General features: G+C 37.8%; 1 protein-coding gene across 2 annotated transcripts in view; it reads right to left on the reverse strand.

Moving 5' to 3' along the window:
* The window catches only part of LOC126369497 (uncharacterized), a 46,990-nt gene that overhangs the window by 10,708 nt on the left and 13,456 nt on the right, over positions 1-22,826 (reverse strand). For both annotated transcript variants that reach the window (XM_050013937.1, XM_050013938.1), the window contains exons 2-6: positions 7,995-8,155; positions 6,132-6,323; positions 5,025-5,691; positions 4,054-4,247; positions 3,376-3,459 (exon numbers count right to left, since the gene is read on the reverse strand). In XM_050013937.1, coding sequence (XP_049869894.1) covers positions 3,376-3,459; positions 4,054-4,247; positions 5,025-5,691; positions 6,132-6,323; positions 7,995-8,135 — 1,278 coding nt within the window. In that variant the 5' untranslated portion in view covers positions 8,136-8,155. The remainder of the gene's footprint in view (positions 1-3,375; positions 3,460-4,053; positions 4,248-5,024; positions 5,692-6,131; positions 6,324-7,994; positions 8,156-22,826) is intronic.

Genomic DNA, 22,826 nt, shown 5'->3' on the forward strand with positions numbered 1-22,826 from the left:
AAGTGAGCCAACATCCAGTTCAAATCAAAGCTTTAATATTTCCCGGCTGTAGTGCAGACGAACGTATGACGGGAGATAAGTACAAGGAACACTTTCTATTGTCGAAGGCGTATGAAAACAAACTGCGGTGTCGTTATAAAATTAGCATTACCATCCATAAAATATCCCTGTATTTGACTCTGTTGGATTATTATTTTACTAATTGTTGAACACACCAATCGTGAGGACATTTCAAATGCTTCGTATGCCGATCGGACAACAGTGAACGACGAGCATGAACAAAGTATCTGAAACATCCAAATAATCATAAAGCAATCTGTAGTACGAAAATAGGTAGAAAAGTTCGTGTATATGTTATAGACTTTGCTATGCCTCTAGTTCCCAAACATCAAGGACGAAATTAAATAATATACACATTATAATATATTATGTTACTTATTGAACTATTTAATTATAATCACCTAGTGTTTTGTTCTATTATACATAAATTTCTGCAATTGTAAAACAACGTACTTATATAAAGTGTGCTGGTTTGGGACAGAGGCATAGTGATCGGATAAAAGTGAAATATTGCTTAAAGCTTTGATTCCCATGATCACACTTCCACGACTCTCCCCATGATACCCATACGGAGCTAATGAAGCGTTAATTCTAATACATTTTCTAAAAACTCGACGTTATCAAACTATATGTTATTTACATTATATGTCGTAATATTGCTTTTTGTATTATCTCAGGGGAGCGTGCTTCGTTAACTTCGAAAGACATAAAATTAGTAAAAATCTCAAATCCCTAACTCTTTAATCATTACCAACTATTCTGAGTGCATTTCTGTATGGTCTCTAATAATATGTCATTAAAGCACTCATCATTAATCTTTAAATTTGGTTTAAAAATCAACTCTGAGAGATGAACTACAATAAATATGCGAGACTCTAAACGATTATGTCAGCTCTAAACGAATGATATTTTACAATTTCTTAATTTAGTGTTTTTAAAATCTTTGAAATGGCCACCACAACGAGAGCAAATAATGAGACACAGCAATTTATTCACACGGAGTTTAACAGAAAGCAATAACTGTGGTTTCTCCCAGTGGAGCTACAAGAAATGATAAAAAGAAGTTTCACTTCCTTAGCTAAACTTTGGCTATGCCGTCTAAGGACTCATCCGCACATGAGCTGTGTATTACCATCTAAAGCGTAAAGAAAGCACCTAAAGTTGATCATTTACGTGGAACAAGCAAACGAAACGGAGAAAAAAAGAGTTCATCCCCAAAATAATCGAAGTACTAACAACTTTTGTTTGACAATTATCTATTAGTGAAATATCAAATATTATTCATATCATTCAGATCACAGTTGCGGCGTTTAATCACATTCTTAACTAATTACAACATATTGTCCTCCGTTTGTTCATTCGACTACCACTTCTCGCTCAACATTGACTATTTCCAATAATGTGTATTATTGGCTAATAAAATATTCATAGGCTAATTGTGCACTAGAAGCACTCGGTGCTCATTGGTGTGGGCTCTCCTCCTCGGTGTCGACGGGGCTGGGCGAGAGGAACTTGCGCGCGTACTTGGGGTAGTGCGTCTTCTCGTGCGCCTTCAGGATTGTCGACCGCGAGAACGTCTTGCCGCAAAGCACGCACCGAAACGGCCGCTCACCTGAAAATTCACACCATAACATCTCCTTAACACACCTTTATTAGCTTCACTTGCAACTCACAAATCACAAACTATGTAATATGTTGAAAGTTAATTTTAATCTACTTTTTTAGAGGTCCATGTTGCTCTATAACTTTTTAAGACAAGTCAACACGGAGTGTTCAAGAATTTATTTAAATTATATGAAATAGTAATGGAAGAACGTACCTGTGTGAACTCTACAGTGATCCTTCATATGATGCCTTAATTTAAACGCCTTCCCACAAAATTCACATTTGAACGGTCGGTCCCCCGTGTGCACAGGCAGGTGCGCGATTAGTGAGGACACGTCCGGAAAACTCTTGCCGCAAAATTTACACAGCACCACGTTCCCGGGCTCCACAGGCCCGATATCCAAGTCTATAGGCGGTTCTTCGGCCGGCATGCCCATATAAGACGGCTCGCTAAATTGGCTGATCATAGGCAGTCCCATCGGCCGGCCCAGGATGGCGTCCCTGTACTTCAGGGTATCCAGAGTATGGGTAGTCAGTATATGCCGCGTCAGTTTGCTTTGGTGCGGAAACGTGGCGCCGCAGTGTATGCACGGGTAGCCTCTCTCCCCCTCCTCAACTCGCGCCCTACCAGACCCTTCGTACTCCTGCAACGACAAAAAAGAACATCAACTTCTTTTTTCTCTTGTTCTATACGGACCAAACTGTGTGCATTAACTCTACCACTACTTTCTAAATCGAGATGCAGTCTCATTATGTTTTTTTTTTATTTTCCACTATCTAAATAAGAAGTTGACGCTCATTTTTGCCCGAAATATGTGCAGGAGTGACCCGGGAGCCGGCTACGCGTAATGCCTTGTTGTTTAGCAACGCGCGCGCACTTCACTGACTTCCACTATAACGTACGCATCAATATGGCCAAAGTTTAAATAAAATACTGCTCAAATATATATCAAACAAAATGAATGGATATAAAAAATGATGGCCAAAAAAATGAAGGTCAACTTCTTGACAGCAAGGCATAGTACTCGATGTTCAAAATAGCGCAGCACATCAAACAAGCATGCACAGTACATACACATAGACTAGACACCAACAGTAGCCAAACAGTGGAGACATCCTCAACATACTAATCAAGAAAACTCTGCCATCAATCCATATAGTAATCAAGATAAGCTAAACTAAATATACTTGATGTCAATTTAAATTTAATCAAATCTATTTACATCATGAAACTACATCGTAATTTGTTTTAAATTTAAAATAAATGTTAAATATTTTTCTACTCAAGTATTTAAAATTCTGTTAATATACTCTTAGTCATGTGTCTAAGTCAAAGTAATTTATTCACAATTCATTCATTTTATTCATGAATTTTATGATACAGGCGAAATATGTACACTCTTTGTAACATTAAACTATAACCAGATTCTAGCTTATATTGAAATAACACCCAATAATTTTGCTGAGTATATTCTAATCACTTGTATGTAAATGACAACTTAAGAAAACTTTGGCATTCATAAATGGTCCAAGTAATCACAACTTTACATACTTAATAGAATAAGAAGCATGAGTAAAATTATTACAAAAAGTAATATTTTTGGCACCAATTATTATTATTAGTAATGAAAAATAAGAAAATTGTGATTACTATAAACAGCAAGTCTACAACACCGATATTTACACCAATAGAAAGCATTCCATACTCACAGACTCATGAAGCCGGTAATCTGAAGATGATTCACCACCCTTGTCTTCATTACTGCGTTCCCAATCAACTTCCTTCTTCAGTGACTGAAATTAGACAATTTGACCACATTGAGAAGAGAACACACACAAACAATCATACCTGCACACAAAAAGTATGCAGGTATGATTGTTTATGGTGTCATTGATTCACAACATAATTTAAAAATAAAAAACTAAATACCTAACTCTTTTCGGGTTTAAATGTTGACTGGGAAATTTACAATTACCCAAATTATGCAATAGCAGTATAGGTGGTACCTATGCACTAAAAACTAATTTTATATTTAGTATCTAGGTACATGTTACACACAAATGAAATTTAAAATTCACAAATGAATTTAAAATTCAAATATTGCACAAGACGATTTTAATTCTCTATTATATTTTTGTTTGTATTTATTTTCATTCCATTTCTTCCAATGAATTTTTTGAAAAATTCAACTTTCAAAAAAATATAATATTTTAAAATGGCTGATAATGCAAAATATAAAATCTGCAAATGCCATTTATTAATTAAAAATAATCTTTCTTTTTTAAATAGAAATGTCTTCCATAAAATATCTGTTATTCAATATGGCCAAAAATCTGTTATACTCAAGAAACCAAGAAGATTTTATGTGTCTAATAAAGAAATTATACCAAGGGCACTTGTTGAACTGGAGGAAGACCAGAAGGTCCGGCGATAGGCTCATTCCTTGGACTTGACAACGCAGGATGTGACGGGTGGACTAACGCTGGGTGAGGCATGGCATTCAGGACGCTCAGCCTCTGATCCACTGGTGAATACGGCGGACCGAGGACCCCCCCGTGGCTGTTTATCGTCATGTTTATACCTGTAATTTAAACAAGAAACCTATTATAGCTGAGGCTTTAGAAGTACTTTAATTACAAATCTATAAACTACTAAAGTTGTAACTACTCTTTTGAGGTTATGTACCTTACTTTCCAACGTCGATGTTTTAAGATTTGAAACGTAACAAAACTGAGATTGGACATTACATTAACACTGAGAAATTGTATCCGTAATCCTACAAAACTAGTAACACACATCTTTACTAAAGGATTTTGAACCCACAGTCAACAACAACAAACAACCAAGCTTTTGACACTGACAGTGACACAATGACATGAATGAATGACATTGACAGAAGGAACCAATGAATGAATTGACATGAATGAAATTGGCAATTCATTCACAAAGAGCTCGTTAAGCCCCCAGTACACGGTACTAGTACTTAGTAGGTAACTATTATGTAATCCTGAGGTACGGTCCTTTACATTACTAAAAATCAAAATCCTTCAAACAATGTTATAGATAATATGTTCAAAATGTGTAATAAATATTGCTATATATTATGTAGGTAGGTGGTGTGTTACATTATTAATAGGTAGGTACCTACTTAGTTTGAATCGAGAATAGGTAAGTAGGTCCTACCTAGGTACAAGTACTAATTAGTACTTACCTACCTAACACTGCATAGGCGACACCTGCCTTCTCATTTCCTTATCTCTATCGTGAGCTATTATTTATATTTTGGCAAACTTCCCAATCTTTCATAAACAAAGTCACTACTTACTTGCTAATAGGAAAGTGATTAAAATAGTCTTACCAACGCTATTATCATTTTGTGCCCCGTTAGATCTTATTGAGACGGCATCGTCTTCAGGCGACGACGGCCGCATCGGCTCGTCGGGCGGCTCGTCTTTTGGGATAGGAGGATGCGTGGGCGCTAGCGTTTCCATGCTAGTTTCAGTTCTAAATCGCCGCACTGAGAGTAACGGCGACATTCTAGGGGGAGAGGCTTCTGGGACCTCTCTCGGATCCCGACTTTCTCGAGCCTCTCCGCGAGCTTCTCGAATGTCTCGCTCGCGCGTCTCCCGCATGTCTCTCGAGTGCGAGTCCCGGTGATCCCGCAGATCACGAGGCTCTCTGAGCTCACGATGCTCTCTCGATTCTCTAGTTTCCCGAAAGTCTCGGGGTGACCTTAAGTCCCGGGGTTCTTTTTGTTCTCTATGCGAGTCCCGTGTCTCACGGGTTTCTCGACTGTGACTGTGACTTTCTCTGTCACGATTATCTCTGTTTTCCCTGTCGCGTGGGTCCTTCGCCTGCCTCTCATCTTTGTCCCGCGATTCTCTAGCTTCTAATCTCTCGTGTGACATGTGTTCTGGACACTCCTTAGTCGCGTCGAGTGGTTGGCACTCCTCCATTGGTTCCGGGACGTTTCGCGAATCGATACCAGCTGCGCTTAACGTCGTCATTTCAGCTAATCCTTTGACCTACAATGAAGAATATTTAGCTTGTAACTATAATAAATAGGCATAGTAGGCATAACATTTTAGGAGTCTTATTTATGTACATATCCTAATGAGGCGAATCATACAGGGCGCCGCCACTGTTTACCATTAGACATTACTTGAACTCGTGAGTTTCAACAAAGACATTTATGTAGATATTTATTTACGCACCACAAAACACAAAGGTCGTTCGCACCAAAATATTTGTCATAATATTGTTTAACGTTAGAAATGATTACTAGACTCTACGTTCTTGTGCGAAAACGTTTTAATTAATCTTTCGAACGCCGGAACGCGGATCTCGACCAGACACAATGTAAAATCTACCTATTGTGTCTGGTATCTCGGCATATGAGAGGTTAAAAGCCATTTAGCAATACTTTTAACGTTGAAAGTCGTTTAAAAAATACTTAGCTACCAACCTGAAGACTTTCAGCGGTTTTGAGGAGAGCAGGCAGTTGGCAGTACTGGACGTTGACTTCGCCCTTGTACATGAAGTCGACCAACGTGCGCAACTCGGCCAAGCCCACGTCCTTGAGGATGACGATGGGGTGGCGCGACGGGTGGTCCACGAACAGCGAACGGAAGTACGAGGAGCACGCAGAAAGCACAACCTGGAAAACCACAAGTTAACAATTAGATTAATGTGCAGGTTATGCGACATTTACGCACTAAAGCCAACTGGGGGCTCCCCGATCCCCAATTCCGGACTTGAACTGATTAGATATTAATTTCTCATAGGTGCAATTTCACTATCACAATTGACTAGGTATCGAACATTGGTACAACAAAAAAGCCGAAACTTAGGTATACGATTGTACTTCTGACTACCCCAATTGGGTATAGCTTAGGTTATGTTAACACTTAAATCATTGTGTGTTCATGTCATACGATTATTCTTCATTAGCTTAATAACCACGCTTTTGTCCGTACTTATAGCGTTTTCCATCTGTCTATAGTTATTCTCTGACGTACCCACATACGTCTCTTGAATTGTAAGCTTTTCTCTTCCTCATTGAGTCACACGACTCAGTGAAGACGATCCTTCAAATCGATCTATTTTACACAAAAGACAAAAGAAGATCGTGCACAATTTTCTCGTTTCAGGTTTTAGCGGAAATCGGGTTGACTCAAACTCTACCTTACTTTTTGGGGACCTGTGTTAGTGACATCGTAACGAATACTGAGGGAGATGATTCAGCTCATGATTCATCTCTCGTTTTCGTTACGATGTCACTAGCACCCTGTATACTTACCTGCCTACTTCATGCGACATAATGTGTGTTAGTAGGTTATATATTTTACAGCTTTGAAAACAACGGAAACCCAAACATTTTCTTTTCGTAACTTACTATACTTATCTACCTATACTAAATAGATTATGGAAAAACATCTGAAAAAGTGCATAAAAAAATAAATCCAAAGACGTATCCTCATAATAACCTGAATTTTGATAGAGCTGATGATACGGTCTTAGATATAAAATCCAATATTAGTAAAATACGTATTCACGTAAATATTAATTCTGCAACAATAGACTACAAAAGATGTAATGGCTAATAATAAATAAGTAAGTACGTATATATTTAGAGACGCAAATAATATATTTAGAGTCGGTCTTTAAGTAAATAGACGTCTGGCTGGATTTTTTTTGCAGTGTGCCTGCTATTGCATACGAAACGACCTTCGACGCGCGGATTCAATCATGTGTCGGTTATATGTGCGCTGCGATTTCGATCGCGTTGCTACCGTTGCTACGCACGTAGTCTGGCGATAACCGTCAACGCTTTTCCGCGACAAGGTTTTGTTTGCATTTCAATACTGCATATCTAACCAAACGATAGCTACTACGCGTTGTCGTGTTCACTGCTTTCTGAATCGAATCGCGGGACGTTATTGTATCACTGAAGTAACAAAGCTCGATTTCGTGGTCATGAAAATAAGTAGGAACTACTTTATTCCAATAAACCCTCTTAGATAGAGCAGCAAATTGTTTGAGATCAAACAATTTCCATTTTTGAAACTAGAGCTAAGAAATTATCGATTAAGAAATATGTGATCTCAAGGGGGTTAGACCTTTCTGGGATCTGCTCGGTTTTATACGCAACTAGTAAAACTTTAATTAAACTCGCGCCCGTAATCCGTTTTTAAGGTTTTCTTTTTTGTTTAAGATGGGACGTATTTTTAAAATCGGTGTTTGAGATTTCATACAAAATTCCGCACCTCGGCGCGCTTGTAAGCTTTTTCGGTAATTATTTATGTAAGGTGAATAAAAATATACAGACCTTATGAGCCCTTATGGAGGCACCTTCGGAGCAAGCAAGCGTGACGTCGACCAGGCTCTCGTCGTGCAGTAGCTGGCTGAACACTCCCAGCAGGTTGCTCTGATGATTGTTCCACCTTAGGCAATAGTGCTCACTTCCCATGTCTGAGCTAGCTCCCGCCGCTGTGGAGTACAGAAAAACACATTTTATGGTTTTAAACAATACAGAATATATATACTTTATTGGATCAAAAAGAAGCAATTATACAGAGACAAGCGTATTAAAGGTACATGGAAAATGGTCTTCTTCTATCATCTAGGTTGTGAGGTGGATTACCAAGCTCCTCCACCCTAGTGTCAGGGTTACCATTGAGCCGCCAAAGACCCCCGACATGGCTAATGTTACGACTACATACTTACATCAGTAAGTAGTAACCGGGACCAACAGCTTAACGTGCCTTCCGAAGCACGGATCATCTTACTTTCGGACAATCAGATGATCAGCCTGTAATGTCCTAACCAAACTAGGGATCACCAAATCATTTTTGTGATATGTCCCCACCGGGATTTGAACCTGGGATCTCCGGATCGTGAGCCCAACGCTCAAACCACTGGTCCACGGAGGCCGTTATGGGAATTGGTGACCTATGCGATTTCTATATCCAGTGGGAAAACACGTGTTTTGCATTATCTACACAACGAAGTTTTTAAAGTTGTTTTTTGCATTAATGTAGGAGGAAATTCATACGGCAGATAATTCGGGAAGCATGTGACCTAACCTGTCATTGGCAGGGCAGATGACAGTCGCTTTTGGCGCCGAGTTAAATTATTTGTTGTGGATTGGATAAACGGACCTCAGTTTAAACGGGTAGGTAGGTATATCCCGTTAAAGCTGCATAAAATGACGTTACCGGGGTTTAAAAACTTAATTAAAGTTACGCTATTTCCAACCAATCATAGATGATGTTATTATCAAGAACTATTCCGCTCTACTTTTGCCTTAGGTATAGCTCTATTAAAGCACGCGTTGCATTGTTAGATAAATGATTAAAATGATTTTTGGTCAAGAGACATCCTTGCTATTCAGTGTAAATAAGTACCTATTATTGGCTACGCTTTGCGAGGTGTGGCCCGTGCAAGGAGTACTTGCGTACTCAAAATAAATTACCAATTCAGTCTCATTTTAAGTAGTTAATCTGATTTAAATACAATTAAGTAAATATAATTATGTACAGCTTAAAAAAACGCTCAGTTGATTGGTCATACTTTTGGTTGGGTCATTTTACGCACATCGAGTTTTTGCTAAGTACCTATACTTACCGACCACTCTTAACCGACTTCAAAAAGTCGGACTATACGGAGTATCAGTCTTGTAACTATAAGTTTTCTTGTGGTGACTTGCGGTATCCCCCGATAGGTTAAAATTGTAAGCGTGAATAGAATCGATTTTCGCGTTAACAAGTTTTTTTAGACGCAACTATTTATTTTCTCTAAGTTTAAAAAAGTGTCTTTCTGTCCAAATTTCTTATTATCGACTCGATCCATCGTCGAACAGTTGCCTAAATAAAAAAGTCAACAACATATTCAGTAGGTATGCTTTTACGATTTTGTACTAAAGGTAGGTAAGTAATATGCCACGTTCATAGATTTTTTTGCAAAGACAATTTACACACCTTAGCAGAGGTCAAGATATTCAGTAGGTACAGCCTTTATATTTTTATGCGTCACATTGTATTGACAATTTAGGATTATTTGATTGTAAGTAAGTAGGTACATATTAAGTCGCGCACCGAGCGGGTTCCGTACAAGCACACAAAAGTTGAATTCAAGCGATGGGGGCAAATAATGCAGCGCAACGCGTTATTATTAAATATTTAGAAGACTCATGTGAAGCTGACTTTATGTAAAAAGCTTATAAGATTAATGACTACCTAAATGATAAAATTGTCTGGTATTGACTGTGTTCCTCTAGTTATTAAATAACTTGTAATGTATACCCTCATTGGTTTTTAAAAGATGTGTTGCTGTTGCAGTTTCTTGACATTTCTTCTCCTCAGCCATAACACCCTTCAACAAGTTTATCCATGATAATACGTTGAATAAATGATTCTGGTTACTGACTTATTACGCTGCAGTTGTCGTTATTAAAACACACAGTTAATTAAGCGCTTTACAGCTGATACAGCCCTCTATCGACAGAATGATTTGAAAATTGTAAAAAAAATAGCAAAATGTTAAAAAATATTTTATTCGTTTTAATATTATGTTGTCCGCCTCACACTCTTGGCTGATATTTATGATGTTTCTTTTTTGCACTATAATATAATCAAGCCAAATTTCACGTATTGCCGTTTTTTCTTTAGACCAAATTAAAAAATATATATGGAAAACACGTATCTTATATATGGGGACTCCTCTTAATACTTACTTTTCTTTTTGTTCTATCTATTAGTGCGAGGAGCAGGCATCGAGACAAACTTTTGCGGGTTTACCGATGTCTGTATTCCAGTGTTTGTATAATCATTGAAAATCTCGATTAGCTGCCTATTACGGTTTAATAGATACAAAAAGATTTATACATTTATACAAGCCTTTGAAGTTCGGACAGATGGATAGACGGTCGGACGGATTCAGTAGCGTAAGCTTAGCAAGGAATAGGGTCCCGTTACGTTAAGTTCGGCACTCTAAAAATGTAAAATACCTAATGTGGAGAGATTGACGTCCTACTTACGTCATACACGTCAAACACCTGCGAACTTAGATCATTTTTAATCTCAGGTCACTGTGGTCCTGTGCCACTGGCTTGATTCTTAAATGGGGAGCGGCGGTTCGATTCCCAGCACTTGACATGCAACAGTGCGTTAATTTATCTTAACTAAATTATCACTAACACAGTTGACTCAACCATTAGTTATAGACGGCGATACGGCTCATCACCTCTCATCACGTTGCTCTAACAGAAAGCTCGGTGAAGCGTAGGGACTTGGTTCCTTCATCTTACAATGGATGTACCTATGACTACCCCATTGGGAACACTCCCATGACACACGACTACACAGTCATGAGACTAAGGTATGTTAATCTTAGACGAACCGTCACCTTTTATCGGATGACATTATTCCATACATACTTATATAAACTCACGGCCGTAATCCCTAAAGGACTGGGCAGAGCCACAAGTAATCACAGACAACTTGTAAGTAACCACTTTTTTTTGACGTAACTTTAACTACTTAGATGGCATTAACTACTTGACAGGAAAAATGGGGAGCGCTGAAGGCTCTCACCCGGTACAACGTTTAAGACAACAGGCCTGAGGGTGCCCAGTTGGGCGCGAACCTCGGCTCAGCGCGTCGTCTGAGAGGAAAAATATTTAAAAGAATTAATCGACCCTAGGAGGTCGATAGTGATAAGCGCTGATTGAGGGAAACTTGTAACCACTGTTCATACGAAGCCCTAAGGTGGATATGATGAGATTCATTCATTGGCTTTATACGTCAGTTTCAGAGGACTTATGACGTCATTGCCTCGAAGAAATGCACTTTCTTTCATGGCTGTGCAAGCCAATCCTAGAGCAGCAAACTCTACCACACACTCAGCAGGAGAAGTCTCTGACTGGTGGATCGTTGTCGGTTTGATGGCGTTTCATATTCTTATTTAATATAATATATCGACGCGCCAATAAATATTTATTTGACATAACAGCGATCTTTCACAATCTTACCTATTTACTCGCGCACTTATAATTTAATACCGCGTGTGTCATAAGAAGCATGTGATTAATTCCTCGTTATCATTCATAGGCCTATTTTATGCGCAGAAAGGAACAGTTGATGATTATAATTATCAGTAAGTACCTAATTGCTGCGTATATAAGATATACAATTATACATGAAATGTCGTCCGAAACGTGTAACATCTGCATAAAGTGACATTTTCAAGATTTAACATTTTTTTTGAATATCGTGTCGTTTATTTAAGCATAAAAAGTGAAATCGCACACATTGATTAGATAATTAGGTAGTTTCCTAGGTCAAAGATAAATTATAAAATTCTGATTACTAAATAAAGGCAGTTCTAAAAGTGACAAAAACGTTTTCTTTTTTTCTATTAAACTTATTTATGTATTGAATTTTAATAAAACTAAGTACGACATTTTGTCACGTTTTTCTATGACGTCACAGGTTGCTTTTTCATACAAATTCTATGTGTTTTGACGTTTAGTAGATTTGACTAGTTGGAAACTACCCTATTGCTAAAACCGTGAGACTCCTAGGTATATGGCTATTTTAAGACTATTCCGCTCTTTATATTTAAATTACAGAAGTAATAATAAATACATCTTATTTTTGTACCAATCGGTTAAATAGATTTACATTTTTATCTACGGAAGAATATACAAAACATAGACAATATCTGGAAAGATAGACCAAAGTAAAATGATGTCCCATGCGGAACTGTCAGAGTCACTAACGAACACAAAACACTGCGGGATATTACACGTTGCCTGATTACCGACCGTTTCGCACCTCCATGCGCGGAGATAAATATAGTCGCGGGTATACTAATACTACTTAAATGTAGGTGGTGTGCGCACACGCGTGCGACCGCGACGCAGTCAAGATCAAGGGCGCGCGATTGCGCAAGAGTTGGCGGCCGCAGCCGCAGCGCTGCAACGGTGTGATGTCATCGTCGTCTGCCGCCCCCCACTCCGCGCATCACGCACGCCCCGCTCCTCCCCTCCCCCCACCGCCGCCTACAGAAAGGCCGCGGACGCGGAACAGTCTATTTATAATTTTTTGACCGTATGTATGCCGAATATTCTGCTTATAATATGTTTCTAGGATTACTAATAACATCTAATTTCCGTTGTTGTGGGAAACTATTTTACGCCGTATAGGGCCCGTAATTAAGTCTCTACATAAGTAGATACGTAACCTTTAAGTAATTTTAAATATGTGTTAGACGACAACAATATCTCTAATCGGATGACTTGTTCAAAGAAAGACACCATTTCCTTTGTTACGAAGACAATTTTCTCATCCGATTTCCCGGCAGTTTTTCTCAAAACACTTAGCTCTCAGATGAAATATTTAACATGAGTGTGTGGCTGGATACCGTACCATATGTGACCTTCGGCGCACAATAGTCACACTACTGCGGTAAGGGAGTGGACATATCATCGGATGCAATAACGTTACGTATTATAATATAACATTGTATGAAAACGTCAAGGAGTGTCCTTCTACTGGAACGAATTGGCAATTGTCGAATTGCAAATTCTGTGCAGCCGAATTGCCTTTGTTTTGTCTTATTTTTGTGAAATATAGCCGAAGAGCTGATGCATATTTCATGGCGCACTGTTGGTAGTAAAAGTAAACAAACTGTAGAGGTGAACTTAGTCAAATCGAGTGCGACATGAGGCCGGGTTTACAAGGCTCAAATAAATGATCGCCACGTTTCTCGGTCTAAAGACTGTTAAGCGCTGACCTACCAACACATTTAGGTTTCAATAAACATCAAATGCTGACCACAAAAAAAAGGTTTTCATCTCAAGCTCCTCCGTGCTTCGGAAGGCTTTGGTGGCATTAGCAGTCGTTAATAACCATCAATCCGCACTGGGCCCGCGTGATGGTTTAAGGCCCGATCTCCCTATCCATCCATAGGGAAGGCCCGTGCCCCAGCAGTGGAGACGTTAGTGGGCTGATGATGATGAAACATCAAATACGAAAAGTCAAATTATAAATAAAAGCATCTTGTGAATGATCAAATGTTCTTACAAAAGACTTCAACGCGTCCACCACAACTTTAATGGTATTTAATGGCAAATATTCGTTAGGGTAACTAAAAGTTGAAATATAATAAGTAATAGGTAAGTATATTAAAGATATCATAAAATGTTTAACTAAGAAGTTACAGATTTAAATTCACTTGCATTTCCCTAAAGACCGATTTAATATTTTTGCCGATTAGAATGCATAAAATGCTCATTTTTATCCATGTAATACAAGACTGATAACTTAAATTCTTTTGTGTTAATATTTACCTTTATTTTACTATTATTTAGATTGAGGATGTGTGACGCACTTCATGTTAAAAAAAAACTGTGGCAATCGGTAACGAGTTTCAGACTTCAAAACCTACTTACTTAATTACCGGGCTCTCCCGGTAAGTGCGTAGGCGTAGGTGCTCCCCATTTGTTCGGCCAAGTAGTTAATGCAAACCAACAATAAGTTACGTCAAAAAAGTATCTAGTTGATCAGATCATCAACATTCATTTAAGAGTCACGCTCTTGTCGGTGTAGCATTTTCCATGCTACTTTTTATGGAAAAATAGTGGTTGTGGCAAGAGGGATAAGTCAGATAAAATAACAAATTAGGGATCACTCTACGGCTAATTTGATGAACGTACTTCTTGTAATAGACGGATAACTAGCACTACAAAATACAAAAACCGGATAATGTATCTATTATAGTACCCTATATGATTATTGCATTGGTTGTATCGTAAATAATACATGTAGACACATGAAATATTTATTTTAGTAGCTCTATGTACTAGGACTATTCTAAGACTTCATAACCAGTATGGCTGCAAATTTTCTTCTGAGTACTCCTAGCTCTGCCCCACCCATAGGGGATTAATTATAGACATTAATGTATTTTAGATACATACATTTGTGCGTCTGTTTATTTGTCCACCTTTATATCATCACATCGCTTACTGAAGATTTGACAGTCTGGTTTTTACAGCAACTGACTGTCTGACCTTCCAATCTGCGAAGGGAAAACCAGCCCAATACAGGTTAGGTTTCTTTCACCGCACACCACATAATCTGTCCGTCTTTCTATCATCATTCTTCTATATACGTTCATTCATATGAGCGTTTATGTAGGTCGTCGATCAGGTAAGTTTATCCTGTGGTCTAGTTTAGTCGCGATGTGACCGCCACTTTAGCGTACACGCGCGACTATGCGCACTGTGCTGCGTGGGGATCAAGGTCACAGTATAACGCATATACTGGTACCTATAGCATACAACACATACACGCGTACGAAACGTACAGCGAACGGCGCGATATCTTTGAACAGTTGCCTACCGATTGCCGCAATTACGTAATAAGCCCGATGGACATCCGGCACAGGCAATAACTCATGTTTTGTGCTAAACACTAAACAGTGCTTCCACAGGCTTTTAGGTTTCAGCGACTCTGAAGAATTCGGATAGTGCTATAGATACTTACAGACTTAAACGTAATTTTATTTTATAGTTTTATAACAACTTTGTGACTTACTTGCACTTATCTTAAGTGAAGGACAGTAATATTTTTAGAGCTGTCAAACTAGAATTAATTTTAAGTTTGTGCCTGTCCCAGGCATCACCGATAGATTTACTAATCTAAGTCCAGAGTGACCGATCGAGAAAGCTTCACCCAGAATTTTTACAGAGTAAAAATAATCTCCTGAGATAAACCGTATGTTTCTTAAATGAATTAGTGTACTACGCTTTTTATAATATAATAATAATAATAATAGTAAAAAAAATCCAAACCACAAAAAATAAATTACAAAGAAACTTAACTTACTTGTCTAGTAGCTACAAGCTATTTCTTGTGGATAGCTGATGCCTAAACTAAGTAAACTTGTAATATAGGACATCAAGCCTTCCTCCGGAATTTACAACGTTAACAACTTTATCTATTTAACCATAGCAAAAGTTACATAGCAATAGTTTTTATGCATTTTAAGACGGAACTCAAATATCAGCTGTTTCTTCTGTTGCAATCTTATCGTAAGTAAAAAAAATATATAAATACATTTCACGATAGCCAATGTATCAAACTCTGTTTCAATGTCATAGATAAGGTTGTAGTCTAAAATTATAATTTCTCAATTTAACACCTGACTTGTTGACTGGTCCTACATGTGAAGTGCAATTGAAAACAGAAATGGTTATTTGGTTTTAAACTCAACAAACTAGTAATGAAACTAAAAAAATAATTGAAATTACTACAATAGTTATTATGGGAGCTTTTTTCATTTGAAATAATTGCTTGAAAAATTTATGGCTACTTTGATTATAATATTTTCATACAGTGACTTTTCTCCATTATTGCTTTAATTTCGCGACTATTTCACATACGTAGTATAATAATAATATAAATATTATTTGATAGATCATACTTACTTACTTATATACTTATACTTATTTTAAAAAAAATATGTGATAAGTGATAACCTTATTGGTTTTAGGACCTGTCTCGTATATATTGCATATTAAATACCTACATATAAATTAATTTAAGTAAGTACATATCATTTTCGCTAATAAATGATGATGAAGTACCCAATGATGGTTATTTTTAGTAACACAGTCCCCTGCTTATCGATGGCAAGTGTACAGTGCACTGAAATAATCAATTTGATATCTAGTAGGAAGTAGTCAGTTGCAACGAGGTAACAAGGACACCTAGGCAACATGTACTCTTTTCAGTCATATTACCTAGTGTCTGTAATAAGACGTGGCTAAATTAAAATTATGCAGTTCAGTTTTGTGTATAACTGCTAATTATCGCGATAAAAAACATAGTTATAATGTTGCACGTGTAACATTGACAGATAGCGGGTTATCTTGTAAGTTTGTTAAATGTAAAAGCAAAGATTTTGCAAATTAGGTATATAGAGTGGATAGAGATTAGTCAGTAGTTTAAGAGTAAGGCCCCACGATTCGTTGTGGACCCGATGCGACTTCGTAGCGATAACGCTCCGTCGTCTTTTTACATATAGGTATGTATAAATCACAACGACGTGTCACGCGGCACGCGAAACGTAATGTCTAGCGACACGTCGTGGTATTCACTACGAAAGACCTACCTGCTAATATTAAAAAAGTATTGAGTCTTTTGGGTCATTTCAGGCGAAATTAGCTAGTTATATTCTGGAAAAGTGAGTTTAACCTCTCATATGCCGAGATACCAGACACAATAGATTTTACATTGTGTCTGGTCGAGATCCGCTTTCCGGCGTTCGAGTTATTAATGTGTTTTTGTTTTTATTGATATTTACTGTGATAACAGATGTTTCTAGAAATTGTACTTAGCTATCAAACGCAAATGCATACCTACATACTCATAGTGTAAGCGAACTAAAAAATCTAATTTACCTACCGCTTGTTTCTTAAGTAAAAGACACTGTAACTGTCGTTATTAAGAAATAAAAATATCTTTAAACTGAAAGACGGTTCATTGCGACGACGCATCGGAGTGGCAATTCCCGTGTGGTCTCTCTCTTACTATTACTTACATGTCAACCTAATTGTTGTTTAAAAGACAAACATTCTTATGATAGGCAATGGTTTCGGCAAACACATTCAAAATGGTTAATGTTATTTTCGTCTAATGTACTTTGATAAGATTACAGACCGTGACCCATTTCTTCCTAAAAAAAAAAAAACGTTTATTACGATTGCATATATCCACAAGACTCACGTACTATCTCTAACAGGGTAGGTAGGCAATATCATAAGTCGCCATCACCAGTAATCGTTACCCGGCTCATTGTACATAACATTGAAGAATAACGAATTCATAATAGGTACTTAATGAAGTTTACAAGTTAATGCTATCAAGACAAAACCTAAAATTAGTACCTATACATTTTTTGGTTACACGTACCATACAAATACCATAAAATCATAAACAAATGCAATATCAGTATAATACCGAAACCCAGCGTTTGCGCGCGCGAGGCATGAGTTGCGCCTACGTAAGATTTTTGCGTGAACCGTCTATCGCTCGCGGCCGCCGCTATAAATCCAACATTATAGTTCGGGATATGTCACATAGAGCGCGTGACAATCCGAACGTCGGATTTATGTGTACACCATTGGTTGGTGCAATAAGATCGATTGATCCAAATTCTAGCGAACATATAGGGCGTGTCCCGTGTTGAGAACTGGCGAATATTGCCAATTATAACGACATACCGATGTCGGATCACATCAAAGCTATGTACGTGCATTACACATGTACCTATTTGTTTTGGAGTAAGGTGCTCAGTCATACTGGGCTATAAAACTGTCGTCGAACTAAGTTTTGTGGCGCTAAAGGAATATTCTTTTGCTAGGAATTAAACATTTTCTTTAAATGGACGTTTACAAACAAAATGAGAAACAGAATATAGTTACATTATACTTCTCATAAAAACACGATATTAAGACATATAATACGAATTTGGAACATTGGCCTTAACAATTAAAAAGGGAAACTTATGAAAAAGTACATTTATTTTTTATTGTATTGAATATTTTTATGATAGTTTTTGCGATTTGTTTCGATTTTGTAGAGGAGAAAGTAGTCCGTAAATTAAATTCTTTGAGTTGTTGTTAATTATTTTTGGCTTTCTTATTCTTATCGTGTGGGTTGTGAGGTGGATTACCAGCCTCATCAACCCTGGTGTCAGGCGGTGTTTGGCTTTTGAGGTCTATCACATCCAGGAGTGGCTCCAACTTTTATGTCAAAGGCGGGGGGGTCACCAGGTCGCAAACAACCTATCTCCATAGAGAATTAGAGAAAATTGCAGTGGCCACCTAAAACCCAACCTGCCCCCGAGAATCCGCCCATGATCACATTAGACTTGATGTAATCGACCAAGGAGTCGACTTCTACGACTTGCCTTAAAAAATAAGTACGTAAAAATTAAGCTACCGAACCCAATATCCAATTTAATATGCGAAATATTTTGCATCCCACCATATATTGGTAATATGTGAATTTACAACGTCTCATGATACCTAGATACTGTTATTTACGACTGCGACCAATGTTACTTCGTAGTATGCTCTGATTCATACAATTGAGTCAGTGAAGTAGGACCTTAGGTAAGACTGTTTGTGCTCTTGTAACTGGCACGTATGAAAATGAAAAACATAAATATATATACTTACACAATAAAAGCGTTTTCTACGAGACTTATTGTAGATTAACCTCAAACGGCATTAACTACTTGGCCGTAGAAACGGGGAACAGAAAAAGAAAAGCGTTTATTAATAACATGTCATCATCATCATCAGCCCATTAACGTCCCCACTGTTGGGGCACGGACCTTCCCCGTAATAATATGTACGTACGGTTAATGAAAATGAAAAGAAAATGTCATAAGCTCACGACTTATTTACAATTGAGCTGGTGTTGGAAACATGAAAATATTTATTAACTGGCATTAGATTCTTACTAATGAAATAACTGGTAACACATAAATTTTTATATGGCAATACTGCCCGGACCGGAGAGTGACGAGACACGCATAATAATTATTGTAATTTTCTAAACTAATAATAAAACTCAATAAAACAGTGTTCTCCAAAAAAGGAGTTTATGTTTTCACCATCGCCACCACCTCGCCACGACGGGAGACACCTCCACTTACACTGCGGCATGGCCGTAGAGCTACTCAGAGACAATGTACAAATGCAATAAAGCCCGTAAGATCTCTATTTATCTTGTAATCGTCCTGTTGTCGTTGTCTCTACTGCTGAAGAAATCTCGCGCTCCCACTTTAAAACGAAACATTTAAAGAAAAGAGAATGTTTTCTCCCAATTTATAATTATTTAATAACAACTACTGAAGACGTTTAAGACTCCTGTTCCTGATTACAGACTCTTATTCCTGATTTAAGACTCCTATCCCTGACTTAAGACTCTTGTTCCTGATTTAAGATTTTTATTCCTGATATTTGACTAAATAATAAATGAATGAAGACAAATAATTAAACAAAAAAAATGCCGTTGTCTCTGTCCTATGTATGTAATTAATATCTTTAGTATTACCACAGGTATCACATGATTGGTCCCCACTATTGTTTGATCTTTGGATTCCCTTGTTGTCTGTTTATCGAATTCGCCTGTCTATCGAATTCCCAATTTAAAACACAAGTTAGGAATATTTTGTTGTCAAAATATTCGACACGGGTTCTGGGGGGCTAAAAAGGCCACATTAAAGCCAATCATCTAAAAAAGCAACATTGGTATTTGACATTTGTTAACATTATTCACTTATTTTGTTTATTTTTATGAATTGCTTCAACGTGGATTTTCCAACCCCCTCTTTTATTGAAACGGGGCCCTACAGCACCCACACAGTGTTGCACACCGAGTATCACTCACGTGGTTGAATGCTCGGTTGGCAACATTCTTCTTGTGGAGTATGGTATCTTCAATCCTCTTGGATTCATTTTTGTCTGTGGACGTCCTGTCAACCACAACGTTCACCTATCGAATACCGACATTAGGAATACTGTGTTGCCATTATACAGCGCACTGCCTGCTCCTGCTGCCTGCTGCTGTACTTATTATAAAATCAGTCACTATTGTCCTGTGGTTCACCGACTTGCTTCTCAAACGGGGAGCCCAGGTACCGGACTTGCACTAATGTGTTATTAATTTATCTTAAGTGCAGTTTTCACTAACACAGTTGGTTCACCACTTATCACGTTGATCTAACAGAAAGCTCAGTGAGGTGTCGGTATTTAGTTTATCTTGTTATGGATGTGACTACCCCAATGGGGATACAGTCGTGAACTTATGTATGTATAAAATAGTGTAGCTTGTGAATTCCTCTCAAGATGCGGCAGATGGCTGGATCCCTCACAAACAAAGATACATTTCATTCACGTAGCGCAAGATCGCTTAGAAACCTATAAAAATATACTTTGTCCACTCTATTACATGACTACTAGTAGGTCGGTTTCAGTCGATATATCTACGGAACATGCTAGTGGAGTTCACACAACGTCTACAGTCAAGTTACGTTCCGATAACGGTGGAAGTTTCTTTTAAAACTTTCGAGTAACACAATAATTTAGAATCGTTAGCCATTTTTCTAGGAAATCTCGTTCCAAGCAATTTGGAATTAAATATCAGCCATAAAATCTGGATTTACACTGTGAAAGTTCTGCTATCTACATTTTTAAATTATAGGTACCGCCGAGACAAGTTAATAGGCGACTTAGAGCTGAGACTTGCATACATTAAATTTTAAAAACCTTAACCGTCTGAAACACTCGATAATTCTAATATCTGTAAAAATATACATATATATTTATTTAATCAGTAATTTTATTTTAACAATATTCTACATTTAAAACGTGCTTGGTATTATCATTATTATCGAGTAAATATAAATATATACGATTTTTAGATATTTTTAACGTGACTTATTGTAGATTTGCCGCAGATGGCATTAACTACTTAGCCGGAAAATATATACGAGTAGACAGAGCTTATAAGACAAAAAGATGATTTAAAACGACAAGGAGGTCTACATTACAGAGAAGCGATGGGCGAAAACGGGACGCGTTTCAAAATCGCATCGGGCTCCTAACAACGAATGACAAAATATTTATAATGCCAGACTTTTTTTATTAAGTATTAATAATAATTTCATAACCAAACTATTGGAAACTGTCAATTGAGTAGGAAGAAGTAATAATAGGCGCGAGCGCATGTATTGAGCGCGTGGAATGCACGTCTAGCAAAAACTCTAATTTATACCTACCTACAGTCTGCAGACGTTTCGGCCGAGATTTTTTTTCGTTTTTTTAGTCTGGCGCGTCAAACCAGTCTGCCTAGCCGGAATTAGGCAAGTCTAAATTACCTAACTCGATTTTTTTTGCCTTTCTATTTTTAAACTTTAGATAGATTTATAAAAGAGTAAGTATACCTGAGTTATGATTGGCGTAGAAAGATTTAAATTAGTCATAACTGTTATTTGAACTTCCTGTTTGTCAACGTGGGAGCGTCGAAACTGGCCATGTTACTTTTCATGAAAAAAAATATATGTCTAGCGTTTACGTTTTCTTCTGACATTTCGGTATTAGTAGAGAGACATTGGCAGCTTACGCTAGACATAAATCGGAGAATCGATAACTTTAAGATTTTGTATGTACAGTAACAAGGCGGGAATACACTTGCCAGTAAAATGGAGCTGTAGCTAACATGCCAGCTGCTGGCACGTTGCGCACTGTGAATACAAGTTAAGCTTGTAAACAGTGTGTTCGAAAATCAAATGTAATGCAATCTAGTTACATGCCAGGTAAAGGTATCCCAGTTAACTTATAGACATGAAAGTAGCTGGCACGTGGAAGGAACTGGCATGCAAGTGTGCCAGTTACTGACGCTACTATATTCTTACTCATGCTTACCTTAGTAAGTATGTAGTCGTTACACGAGTCAGGTCAGGTCAATAGTAACCCTGAGAGCCGACATTGGTTTCACAACTCACACTACAGAAGAAGGCTTCTCCCTACTGGCATGTGTATTCCCGCCATTCCCGCCTATGCTACTAATTCTTATTACTAGCTACGACCACTTTTCCTACTATTTAGCTAGATCTAGATAGAATTATTTAAAAGTCTTACCAGATTGCTAGTTACCGCTGACTGATACAGTTCCGAAAAGCATTCTGCTAACCATCGTCGTTTTTTCGGCAACTATCCACTCAGACTTTGGGAATCCCAGAAACGGTTTGGATACAAAAAAACATGGCGTGGGGTCGACGCGCCTAATGTTTTTTTCTTATACAAATTATGTGCTCTATCTTAATACCCTTGACTATAAGCACTTGCGAATTTGCCTCTAGACGCGTACAAATATAACTCCTGCATTCAGGAGCGGATCCAGCATTTATGACTAGAATTAGATACAATTACAGTGGCTACCCATGACCCAACCTGTCGCCCGGGGGGAGGGGGAAATGACCCCCATTACCCCCCCTATGCCTGCATTCCCTAACGGAGCTGACAGAGCCGCAAGACTGTTTATGTAAGTAAATCATATTCGTAAATCACATTGGATTA

Source organism: Pectinophora gossypiella, chromosome 9 (genome assembly GCF_024362695.1).
Source record: "Pectinophora gossypiella chromosome 9, ilPecGoss1.1, whole genome shotgun sequence".
Lineage (NCBI taxonomy): Eukaryota > Metazoa > Arthropoda > Insecta > Lepidoptera > Gelechiidae > Pectinophora > Pectinophora gossypiella.